Below are 12,540 nucleotides of genomic sequence, written 5' to 3'. Positions count from 1 at the left end.
CAAGTTATTTCATGTTAAAAAACTTTTTTTTAGCTTTGTCTGATTTGTGTGATGGTAGATGTGTCTCACAACTGCTTAAGCAAGGACTCTGTAATACATTAAAACACAGCCTTCATTGAGGAAGGTCATTTAAGGCCTAAGAATGGCTAATAAATGCAGACATTGTATGTGCAATCTGAACACATTTGATAAATCATATCGATTTTCTATGGTGAAATTAATCGGGAAAAGCGCCTTGTCTAGCAGAGTTAGACTTAAACTTCATATTTGCTCCAAAGACTGTAAATCATGTCATCCTGCTGCTGCTGAGTAGTAGCTGTTTATGTCTGTGGTGGATTTGGGTTTATGCAAAAAACCCAACAGAAAGCACAAAGATTCGCAGAAAGCTACAGTTTAGTGTGATTTTAAACCAATACTCTTTCAGGTAACCAAGAAATGAAGAGAAATTGGTAAATAAATAAAAGACCTTACTCAAAAGGTTTATCAAAAAAGAGTCAACATAAAAGGAAGAGGAGACAAAGTGAGCAAAGTGATGTCAAGCCATTCCAATGAGAGCTTTTGTTCCAATGTATAAAGGGGAATAAACGACAAAGAAAGAAACAGAGCTGGAATAGGTTGATGACAGAGGAAAAAAGGGGAGGTGTATCCAATTCAATCAGCTTGTGGTTTTGCCGGTCAAGGAACAAATGCAAGAAAACAATAAGGCAGAAAACCCAAAGCACACACTGACAGGTGATGTGCACACACACACACACACACACACACAGTCAAGAGACGCCAAGACAGAGATGGGGCTTGGATGAACATCAAGTACTAGTCATGCCTGATCAAAGATCAACGGTGCAGAGATCGGCACCCCAACAGGTCAGGAGTGAGTGTCACATGCAACTGGAGCTCTCCTCAGTGACTCTGCACTGTCTGTGTAGCTCTGCTGCCTAGCGGTAACAAAAAGAAAGTGTGAAGTGGTTGATCCAAAGCCTGCCCACCACGCCCAGGTGTGAGTGGGGAGGAGTAGGAGGAGGGGGGTTGCGGCCAACAAGTTGCACTAGTAGAAACAGAAAATGTGTTAAAAGAGGTCTACTCGCACCGCCATGGCTCTCCTATGTCTATGTGAAAGACATTTGAACCTCATTAAAGCTAAAAAACAAACCAAAACAAAACACCCCTCCAGCATGTGTCTCTAATTTTCTATAGTATGCATCAATATGATGTGTCGCTTAGATCCACTCATAATCCCACAAATCCTGCTATGTTCTTTACCAGTAATGTATTAAATGTCGATACTCAACATCATTGTTAATCTTTATGTGTCGTGTAAGCCCAACAGACATGAATATAATACTCTGTCATCCCAACAGTACTTGCACCTACTATTGGAAATTCAATTGGATGAGCTGGGTATATCTTTTTTTTCCTACTAGGATATCACCGCTGCTATTTTTAGCAGGCTCGTTTAAATAATTGCTTATGTTTTTTTTTGTTGACTCAGCTCAGTTCTAAATTTAACGTCCCACGACATGCATGCAGTTCATACGAGAGCCTTGGCGGTTTTAGAGGAGAGCTGACATTTTTTGTGTCTGTGTCACGTTGGAAGTGCACTTGCTGTTGACAAAGGAAAGAAAAGCAAATATGAACAAAAGAGAAAGGAAAATAAAGAAACTGCCAAAATTGTTGGTCCACATAGAGTTGATTTGTTTGACAGTGTGGAGTACCTTCATATTTTGGCACTAAAGCAAAGTTAAAGAAAAAAAAAGTAATACACTCAGTCTATAAGAGTGCTTTTAGCCCTTTGTGGCTTCAATTCAACCTCCACAAAACAAACTCTTTCTAGAGTTAACACCTGCTTACATAGGAAAGAATACACCACATTCATATTGTCGCATTAAGGTTACCAAAATAAAAGTCTAACAGAAAAATATTAAAGCACAGCTAACATTCCACAAAAGAGCAGAGGCTGATGAAGATGCTGCTGACATCAAAGAGAAGTTTAGAAGCTCCAGGCAAAAAGGAAAAGACACATAAACTTATTAGAATTCACTTGAGAGGGAATTAAGTCATTATATTTAAACCGCTTAAAAAACATCTATGTTAGCCTGCTCACAAAGAAAAGAGGAGAGAAGACACAATAAAAGGTTACATACTGGCTTGTAGGGTCTTCTCCACAATGTCATTTGTGAAGGCTCCGATGCCTTTGTTAGAGATGGCTGCCAGGGAGAAGCGGTACTCTGTGTTGGGGCGGAGACCTTCCACAACATGTGAATTTCTGGGTTCAAATGTTTTCTTTAGCTGTTGATTGAAAATCAAGTTATTGTAAAAGAAACTGGAAGTTGGATCACTTAGTGTTACAATTTGTATACCTTACGACATAATAAAATCTTACCTGAGTGCCAAAACTGCCCTCCATGTACCGAAGTTCATAACTTATAATGCCTTCTTTCTCGTACGCAGGTTCCCACATCAGCTCAATGCTAGTGTCAGACACAGCACCGACCTGGAATTTGGATGGCTGACCTGGAACTAAAAGGGAACAGCAGAGGACATTGTAGCAGGATGCATTCTTTCTATGTTTTAGCAACAACTTTGTACATACACAGTAAAAGGTTGCATCAAATTACCCCTTAATATGCTATGAGGCTATTTTTCCTGGTCAGTGATTTCACAATAAAAGAGCACAGTTATTATTGTACTGACATGTACAGCATAATGGGATAAAAAAATGAGGTATGGATGAAGTTAATGGGAGTTTATGCTTCAGTGATGTGTGACCTGAACCTAGCATGGAAGATGGGAGATTGGAAATTCAAAATAACTTATTAAAAAATCTACCAAACACGTGGCCTACAGCCTTTAAACAGATACCAACTGTATACAGTTATATATCATTTTTTTTGGTTCTTACCTCCCTGAAGTACTTTGACATGGATGGGTTCTGAGAAAGGTCCGTCACCTACTGAGGTGAAAGCTAGAACTTTTATTGTGTAGGTCTCTTGGGGAACTAGGCTCTGGATAGTGGTGATGAGGCTGTCCTGGACATTATGGATCTGCCAGTGGCTCATATGCTGAGAGTCGTCCATGGTGTAATACACACGGTAGCCCTTGATCTGCCCATTGGGCTCCTCCGGCTCTTCCCATTGGACCATCATGGTGTTCTGGGGAAGGATCTGTGCTTTAATGTTTCTCGGTGGGCTGGCGGGTGCTTGTTCACCAGTCCGAGTTTCTACTGGTTCACTGGGAGGACCCTGGCCAATTGTATTGACGGCTGAGACACGGATTTCATACTCTGTGTTGGGGTAGAGGCCGCCAATGCTGTAACGTGTGGTGGTGATGTCAGCCACTGTCTCGTACTTGCTGTCTGGGGACTTGGCCCTGTACTGGATGATGTAATAGGTCACAGGATCTGGGTTTCCTGAGTCCCAGGTGATGGTCACACTGGTGGCAGTGGTTTCAGTAACCACAGGAGTACCTGGAGGCTTTGGAAGAGCTGTTTTGGTGACAAAACAGGAAGGAAAAGAGTCATTTATCATAACAGCGATTGAATGAGGAGGGCTGCAGCAAAAACAGGGCTGCAAATGCCTTCACAATCACTCAAGGTCAGTATAACAAGACAGAGCGCACTTTACATTTCAAATGTAATGTTCTTCTGAAGAACCCTCCACCACAAGCACAGTTATCTCTTACATTTGACAGTGATCTGCGCCACAGCTTCAATGATGCCAAGGGAGCTCATGGCCACGCAGGTGTAGTTGGCCGATTCACGGACGCTGCTCAGTTCGAGCACATTCCTGCCCACTGGCATCTCATCCTCCGGTGTCAAGTCCTCTGAGTTCAGCATCCACTTGACATAAGGCATGGGCGACCCCACTGCCACGCATGTTATGTTCACACTGCCACCGGGCATTATTTCCTGACTCGTTGGTGGAATGGAGAACCGTGGAGGCACCCGCCGGACTGGGAGAAGGCATGAGGAAGGGGAGAGGATGACAAAAGAGGGCAAGGGAGTCAAAAAAAGAGAAAGAGAGAGGTAACAAGAGAGGCCGATGAAAATGGACCCTTCTCAAGGACTACTTCACACAAAAGGTTCAACATAGTAAATGTGAACTCAAACACAAAATCAAACTAGACTTTTCAAAAACATAAAAATATACAAATAATGAGAAGGAACTAAACTAACAGAACTGCTTCAACAACAATATAGATTAACAATTAAGCAACGATTCATAGCAACAAGGTTCCATTGACCAATATTTGACCCATCACAGCACAATTAAAGTCACAAAAATCTATTACGAGTTTCTCATCTTTGTGACTGAACTGCTGACACATATACAACTACATCATAACCTAATCACTAAGTATGAAAGTGTGTCGTAAAAGGCCATGTGATACTGGTATCACATAAGGCCAAGATGGCAACCTGGAACTTCCTGCCCTCTCAGGCACTCATGCCAAACGGGAAGTAGGCCATTGCAGGCTTCTCCCACAGCACAGGAAGTGTAGGGTTACTGAACTATTGACCATCTCTATGAGGTCGCTAAGCACATTCTAGCATACATTTGACACCTGTTGCTACCTCCTAGTAATCTTAAAGATGAGAAACTTTAATCAGATTTTTGTGGTTTAGGGTAGATCCACTGGACAAAGCCTTATTAAGATCTGACACGGTTCCATTGATAGATGCAGCTATCAGTTTCACAGACAGCATGCATAAATAGATCGAAGTAAATTAAGGAGTAAATGATAACAAAATCAGATATAAAAATTGAGATAAAATGCATAGAGGAATATAACTGAAGGGTCGCTAGCATGCCCAGACAAAAGACGATTGGAGAGGAAAGTAGAAATACAAGATAGAGGATATAACATCCGAGGAAAGGATAGAAAGAAGGGGAACAGAGTAGAAAAGAGTGACAGAAAGAGAGGGGGGAGGTTGGAGGAGGGAAAAAAGGGGGGGTAACCCGCTTCAGTGCTGTGTAAACTTTGTTTTTCTTCAGCTAATGTGACAAAATGTGACGGTGGCACATTGTCACATCGCAGTCCCAGTTAACACAAACTACAAAAGTATTGAGGAACAAGGTGTGTGCCTAGAAATACACAGAAAAAAAAAGAATTATAGAAATTGTAACTATAGAGTTTACTATCACAGAGTGTTGGAGTAAAGAAACAGAACTGGATCAACAGGGAGTGAAAATCCAGAGAGCAGGAGAGACTGAGGAATAGGAGGAAAGACAGAGGCAGCTGAATAAGGGGAATGACAGCTGAGAGAGGGAGACAGGGAGAACCTTAAAACTCATATGGATAGGACTGGAAGGAGGTTGATAATGAGCCTTAGACGCAGAGGAAAGGCGTGAAAGATCTACCATCTACCATCTGCATTCAGATGTGTATGTTGTTTTGCATTGGTATAGGCATGAGTGTGCGTGTCTACAGTATGCAAGAGAGTGTATGATTTTTGCAAAAAACACTGTGTTCATGAGAGGCATCCCAGCAAGCACTTGACAGGTAATGACATGCAAGAGGTGACCGCCTTCCATGCTAATCCAGGGGGTTTAGCAGATAATATATAACGTAAAATGGGAAGTGAAAATCCACTTACATTAATTAAAAAGGTAAAATATCAAACACTAACGAAAAATACAAAAATAAATCGAAGATCTTGAATTCACAAAACAAGAGCGACTGTATGTCACATTAAACTTCTATCCATCAAAATGTTTGTTGGGATGCAAAGATTAAAAAGAGAGAATGAAAATAGTAAAGATGAAGAATTAAAAAATGAACTAAATGGAAGAGATGACTCTAGAGACAGACATGACAGGAAAGACAGGGACAAGAGACAAGGCAGAACAAAACAGACTCAAGCAGCAAGACAGCAGACAAGACAGACAGAGGGAGACGGGCAGACAGACAGACACGATGGTCACGTAGACGCACTTTTACAGTACGCAAAGGGGGAAGGGGGAGGGTTTTGGGATTGTCGGAGAAAGGAGGGGGAGGGGGGAGGGGAGGAGCAGGAGGAGGAGGAGGATATAAGTTGGGGATAGAATAAGGAAACTGATTCTAAAGAAAGCAAATAAAAAGATCATGGCTCAAAGTGGGTTTGGAGGTCTCACACACTGGGGCTTAAAATCAAGAAGATCGACTACATGTCCCCTTCCTCCACATCTGAAACATTGCACTTCAATGTGGTGGGAGGATGAGAGGATAAGTTTGTGTGTCTGTGTGTGTGTTTGAAGGGACGGAGGGGGAGACACTGAAAAGGGCATCAAGGATAGGTAGCATTCCAAAATACACCGTGTCGATCCAAATGGGATTCATATGATCGTTGCATAGGACAGTTGAACTTTTTTCACCAAACTAAGGCACAAATATCACCTACACACACTCTGAGGGGATTTTTACCTGAGAGCTCACAAGTTTTGACATGATTGCAAGCATGTAAATACTAACTTGTAAGTTATAGAATGGAGAATTTCAGCTAATTAATTCAAGCTGATATCTCAAATACATCTTGGCTTTTAACAGCCATTTCAGATTCAACTATAGAAAACATGATTTTATGCTTTAGATGTAAAAAAAAAAAAAAATCTGATAATATTTTTTTGGTTATACATAGAATAAATTACAGCCCTTGTGCACCTTTGGGCTTTTGATCTACTCTCTGAGCACTTCACTGTTAATGTCTATTACTCTTTTCATGGGTAAGACATGACCTGACCTTGAGGGCAAAATGTTCTTTAAAGCTGACCTTTGAAGAAATGCTTCTCTGTGGTACACAAAATTATACACTGCGGAAATATACCGAGAAAAATAGTACGGTAAATGGCGAATTGGAAGAGCCTTCTGTTGTTAAAAAATGTCATTTGCTCTTTGAAATAAAAGCGGTCATGTCAAAGAATAATAAACTGTACTAGCCTGACCTGACGGGGAAAAAAATCAAATAGCTGTTGGGACAGGACTGTGGGACATATTCTGAGAAATGTTGAATTGTGAAAAAAAAGCAAAGGATCCCATTGTATTGGGCCAGAAAATAGTTCTCTGTATTCCAATTAGTTAAAAAAATACCTAACTTAACAACAAAGGTGAAAGGGCAGCCCATTCCTTACACGGACATGCATGGGTGTGGCTATGGCATGAGTGACATATACAGGTGCACCCCCATCCACCTGGGCAGACACCAAAGAACCATAACAATCCAAAAAAAATGTCACCCAAGCCCATCCAAGCATGCCATTCATTCCCGAATATAGCATTGTTCCAGACACACACACGCACAAAATCAAAAGGAAAGGAAACAAATGAAACTGAACAAATCCACAAAAAGAACTACGTCCGAACAGCATAGACAGTACCAGAGTGCAGCTGTGTTCAACAAAGAGGTATGCATCAGTACTATTAGATGTTTTTCAACTATTATTTGTCTCTTGATTTTTGCCTCCTCTAATCAAAAAGAATGGCAAAAAAACAATCGTTTTTTTTAGGGGATATGTCCAATCAAAGTGTGTCTGAGGGTGATATTCTCTCCCTGGGGCTCAGTTCAGCCAATGGACCGGGAGCTGTAGTGGCTGAGTGAATGAGGTTTCCCCACAGGAAGATGGTTCTGTTTACATTTGACTCCCTACCCCAAAGTTTTAGGGTAACACCAGTCACCTGCCAAATGATGGTAGCTTTTGGCTGTGGCTGGCTTACTGAGCCAAAACACACAAGCTTCCTCACTGGGGTTACTATTAATGAATGATATGAAGCAAACTGTAGCTTCAAAAACTGCACAAAAGTACTTGTCAACAGCAATCACCTTGTGTGTGTGTCTCACAGGTAAGTGAATTTGGTCTTTGGTTGCAACAGAAGCAGGACACAATTTCAAAATACTAAAAACCCAGAAGACACTTTGGGGAGCGACATTAACTCTGCATCTAAATGTCACATGCAAATGAGTCACTGCACTCAATGCAATCATTGACTGGACACAGGCCTGTATGATATGACTAAATAGGGTCTGGTAAGCCTGGATATATGTGTGTATGTGTGTGTGCATGTCATCCTTTCCTATCCTTCCTTTAAGATGTAACAACAATGAATCAAAGAAAATAAAGAATCCCAATTGCATGGACAGGCTCCTCATTCACAGAGACCAGGAGCCCAGCCGGCCCATTTGGAATTGAGAGAAAATAAAAACAAAAGTATACCTTTCGTTTGGACTACTAACAACACGTTATCTTGTTTCAAGCCCCAATGTGGAGAGAAAGACAAGAAGCCTTACACTGGACGAGGTGAGAAGCAGTCGAGAGAGAATGCCAGAGTACTGCGCTAACTCTAGTATAGTGGGCAGTGTTGTGGAGGGATTTGTGCCAAAAAAAAAAAACAGAGGTCAGAAGGTGGACATTATCGGCCATTTTGGTGAGGCAAGTTTTTTTGCTGCCCCAAAATGAAGGGGGGGGGGGAAGCCAAAATAATGTGCAGCCTTTAGTGTCACCTTGAAGCTGAGATTACACCCTCTTGCTGCCTGAGGACACAGGCGCAGTATGGAGATCCTTTAGTCACACTTGCCGGGTGAGGCCTACGGCATTTACATATAAGCCGCAGGGGTCGGCCTGTATTAACATACCTTGGCTGCGCCAATGCTAAACAGTCTCAATGGGTGGCTCATCAAAATGGAAATTATTACCTAAAGGAAACTGACAGGAATCATGGCAGGGGTGTCTAATAATAGCAAGCAGTACATTGATGGGATTGCAGAGTGTATCACTGTATTATTTGTATTGTCTTAGAGGTAGATGACAAGCTGCCGAATGATGATGTCCCCTCGCTGTGTTGATATGATTAGTCGGATTGAGGGAGGGGCATTTTTATTGTTTTTTTCTTATCATTATTAGAATGAGATTGTAAATAAAGTACTTTAATTTATGTATTCATTTAGTTTTTGAAGGGTGACTACTGTCTTCAGGACTCCTTGAGACAAACATCTAATAGAGATGGCAGGGTTTTTGCTTTGGCCAGTGAGAACATAAGGTGTAATCTAGCTTTCTTTCCCAACATTACACACAAAATGCAGAGCAGGACATGCAAGCACATTCAAAAACAAGCAGATACCACCGTAAAGGAGGGTAAGCATGCACATGCGTACGTAACAGCACAGTCTTCCTGCATCACTGTTGCTTAGAATGATATACCAATGTGGACGTTGGACAGGTTTTTCTTTTTTCATTTCCTTCTGAGGAATTGGTGTCATACTTTGTGGATACAGCTATATAAAGGGGCGGCATGGACAGACACTTGACATGCAGAGTCAAAAGTATTTGGATGGCAACTTCTCCTCTGATGGAATAGAACTAAAACATAACTGTCAACTGCATAATCAGCAGGGATGATTACGAATATTTGTCTAGTGACATCCCTTACTTAATACGGGTGATGCAATGCAAAGAAATGGCATGGATGCAGTAGCCTGATGCTAAATCAGCATCCCGTGGATGAAACAGATTTGCCTTGCCTATATTTTGTAGCATTACGTAAAATCTCACCAAGCAAAAAAGCCGCAGCAGTGACCAAATCTTACACTTAAGTGTTTTTCTGAGAAAAATATAAGGCATGTCTTCCAAAGTTTGGCTTCCACACATCTGTTTAATCCCTTGGAGATCAGTACACTTTGACAGGCACACATACAAGTACTGGCACTCTCAGAGAAGACTGATAGGGAGGAAGTGTGTTATCTCTTCTACCTGAAAGGCAGACATGCCTGTCTTACCCTGATGTATAATCTACTCATAAGAATAGTGAGGCCTAAACTTACAGGCAAGCTCACCAACAGCAGCTAACATGGAATTCAATAAAGATTTGATTATGCCAGCTGAAATGTAAACACTGTTTGCTTCAATTTATTAAGCATTTTCTCCTTGTTATTTTTATAGGACGACAACATGAATGCTTAAAAACTACTGCAGGCTTTTCTATACTTTGATAATCTTCATTACTTTAGTCACATTATCCTGAAAATCAATTATTTTCCAGTGTGAGTATGTGTGTGTGTGAGAGAGAGGGAAAGAGGGGCTTTTGAATAATAGATCATAATTTGATTGAGTGTCATGACTGCGAGGGAACACAAACAGCAGTCATTCAACGAAACCAATCACATCTAGCTGCCGCCATTTGAAAATAAAAAGTATCTTCGAGTACCCGCTAAGCAACGGCAAATGTGATGTCGAAGTCATTATATTCCTATTGATCCACATGACACCGTAAATGGCATCCCTTAATGGCTGCCTGAAATCACCATGGTACCCAATCAGGCCCAATCAGGTCTAATTTTTTCAGTAACGGATGGCTATAAACAAGATGACAGGAACACCGGCTGTATACACACTTATTTCATTCGGCATTTGCATTTTTTTTGCACTCCGAGACTCAAGAAGCAGAACAGCATCCATTTGAAAAAAAAGAAACACAAATCTCACAAACAAATGAACCCACAAAGGACAAGTAAGAAACAGAAAGGAACAGAAAGGAAACAAAAGGAGAAAAAAAAACACACAAACACAACACCATAACCACAACACAAAAAATAAAGGTTAGGCCAAAAGAAGGATGTATTAGGGAAAACTGTTTTTTGTAGAAAACCAAAGAAAGAGCAGGAAACAACTCAACAAAAACACAGGAATGTAGAAAGAAAATAAATAAATAAATAAAAAGACCATCACGGCCCAAAGGGATTTTTTTGTACAGGCATGCAAGCACAGTTACATTCTCCCATCATGCAAACAGTTCCTGTTATTTCCACGTGCTGGGTTTCCATGACAACACGTGCAAGAAAAGCCTTTAAAGGTGCAGAAGCAATACCAAAGGATGCAAAACGAGAAAAGGCCCCACAATGCAAACATAAAAGTAAATTAACAAGACCCGAGCTAATCGGGTTTGCTTTCATCATTTCTTCCTTGGAAATAAATAAAAAAAAATCTTTCATAATCATTTAACAGTTTGGATTAACTGATTAGTATTTTCTTCAAATTAGTAAAGTAATTAATCGAGCGCTGACATAGGTAAATACAGCTAGATTTCTTTTTTTTTCAACATGTTGAATTTTTTTTTTTTTTTATAATTCAAATGTGGGTTAAAAAAAGTAAAAAAGAAAAAACACACCAACCTTCTCGAAGCTCTGAGGGATGTAAAGGGGTTGATGCAGAACACAATGACATGAGGAGAAGAGAAAAATAGGGGAAACACAGAGAGAGTAAAAAAAGCCACCTCAAGGTGTTTAGCTGCAGCTACATTTCCCTTTTCTGTAATCTTGTAATTTTTCTTCCTCTTTTTTTTTGTCCCTGCTATCACTGACACCGTCTTAAAAAAGTACACTTGCCTGCCCACAACCACCCTCCCACCTCCCAACCCTTAAATAAACTTTGAACCAAAAAACAATCAAGATTCACCCCAGTGGCCGCACTGTCGCCTGGTAAAGAAAAAAATAAAAAATAAAAAAAATAGTGAGGCGCCACTGGAGTCAAATCAAGCGTACCATACTCATAATTCAAAATTTCACAAGCTCCTTATAGCCACAAGGAGAGGCTCCTGTGGTGGCTGTGTTTGCTTTTTTGTTAAGAGAAGGAAACCAAATAAAGAGAAAATAAAATAAAAAAACTAATGAGAGATAGAAAAGTAAAAAAAAAAAAAAAAAGACACAGTTTGGGATGAAATTAGCAGCTGCAGTTCAAGACTGTTATAGTAAAAACAATGTTTTTAGAAGCCAATCAGCATGCAACTGTCATTATGGTTCATGTTTTGGTAGCAGACTAATTTGCCCCGAGTAGAATGATGTTTGTTTTTCTTCCTTAAAATGGATCCCCACCACAGCTGCTAATCTCAAGTGCATATTTTTGCTTTGTGAACAAAACATAGTCAACATCAAGTATCAGAATTGATCGACAAAAGTTAACTGAAAACAGACAAAGGTTGACACCATCAAAGCATAACAAGTGTGTTACATATTGTGGAAAGTAGTTTAAGTAATCATGACTCCTTTGTGTACTCTTTTAAGAAAAGGCATGCTGATGGAGCCAGTGTTCATGGAGATTGCATGAATTGTTGAAAATGATATCAGGATAGAGCTGTGTGTGCATTTGTGTATGTCTCTGTGTGTGTTTTTTTTTTATTAAACCAAATATCCCAGTGCTGTGTCAACAAAGTGTTCCCATCATTGTTATTTAATGATTCCTGTAAAGCTCTTGACTATAATTTCCAACGAACCTTTTAACATCTAACCCCTGTGTATAAGAGCAAGGTGGATAGCTACTTGACATTGTCACTGCATCTCGGCGGAGACGGCATCAGCCTCTGGGATGAATGCTCGGTGAAAAAAAAGAGACACTAATCTTGATGAACCCCCTGTTTTTTTCTTCTTTTTTTTTACCTTCATCTTCTCACGGTTGAAATTTTTCTTCCCTTACGCTGCTACTTCACAGGGTATGATAATAGCAATAATAATGAAAAAGCAGCTCCCTGACCCATTTTATAATGTCAGAGTAGTGAATTATTTATTGGGAACAAAGTTATTTG

The 12,540-nt window shown here is 40.4% G+C and overlaps 1 protein-coding gene across 9 annotated transcripts in view; it reads right to left on the bottom strand.

Moving 5' to 3' along the window:
• The window catches only part of ptprsa (protein tyrosine phosphatase receptor type Sa), a 147,011-nt gene that overhangs the window by 51,415 nt on the left and 83,056 nt on the right, over window positions 1-12,540 (bottom strand). For all 9 annotated transcript variants that reach the window (XM_028404782.1, XM_028404781.1, XM_028404784.1 and 6 more), the window contains 4 exons: window positions 3,679-3,948; window positions 2,900-3,481; window positions 2,381-2,517; window positions 2,142-2,286 (listed from right to left, as the gene is read on the bottom strand). In XM_028404782.1, coding sequence (XP_028260583.1) covers window positions 2,142-2,286; window positions 2,381-2,517; window positions 2,900-3,481; window positions 3,679-3,948 — 1,134 coding nt within the window. The remainder of the gene's footprint in view (window positions 1-2,141; window positions 2,287-2,380; window positions 2,518-2,899; window positions 3,482-3,678; window positions 3,949-12,540) is intronic.

This window comes from Parambassis ranga, chromosome 4, assembly GCF_900634625.1.
Source record: "Parambassis ranga chromosome 4, fParRan2.1, whole genome shotgun sequence".
Classification (NCBI taxonomy): domain Eukaryota; kingdom Metazoa; phylum Chordata; class Actinopteri; family Ambassidae; genus Parambassis; species Parambassis ranga.
This window is presented reverse-complemented; position numbering and strand designations above follow the sequence as displayed.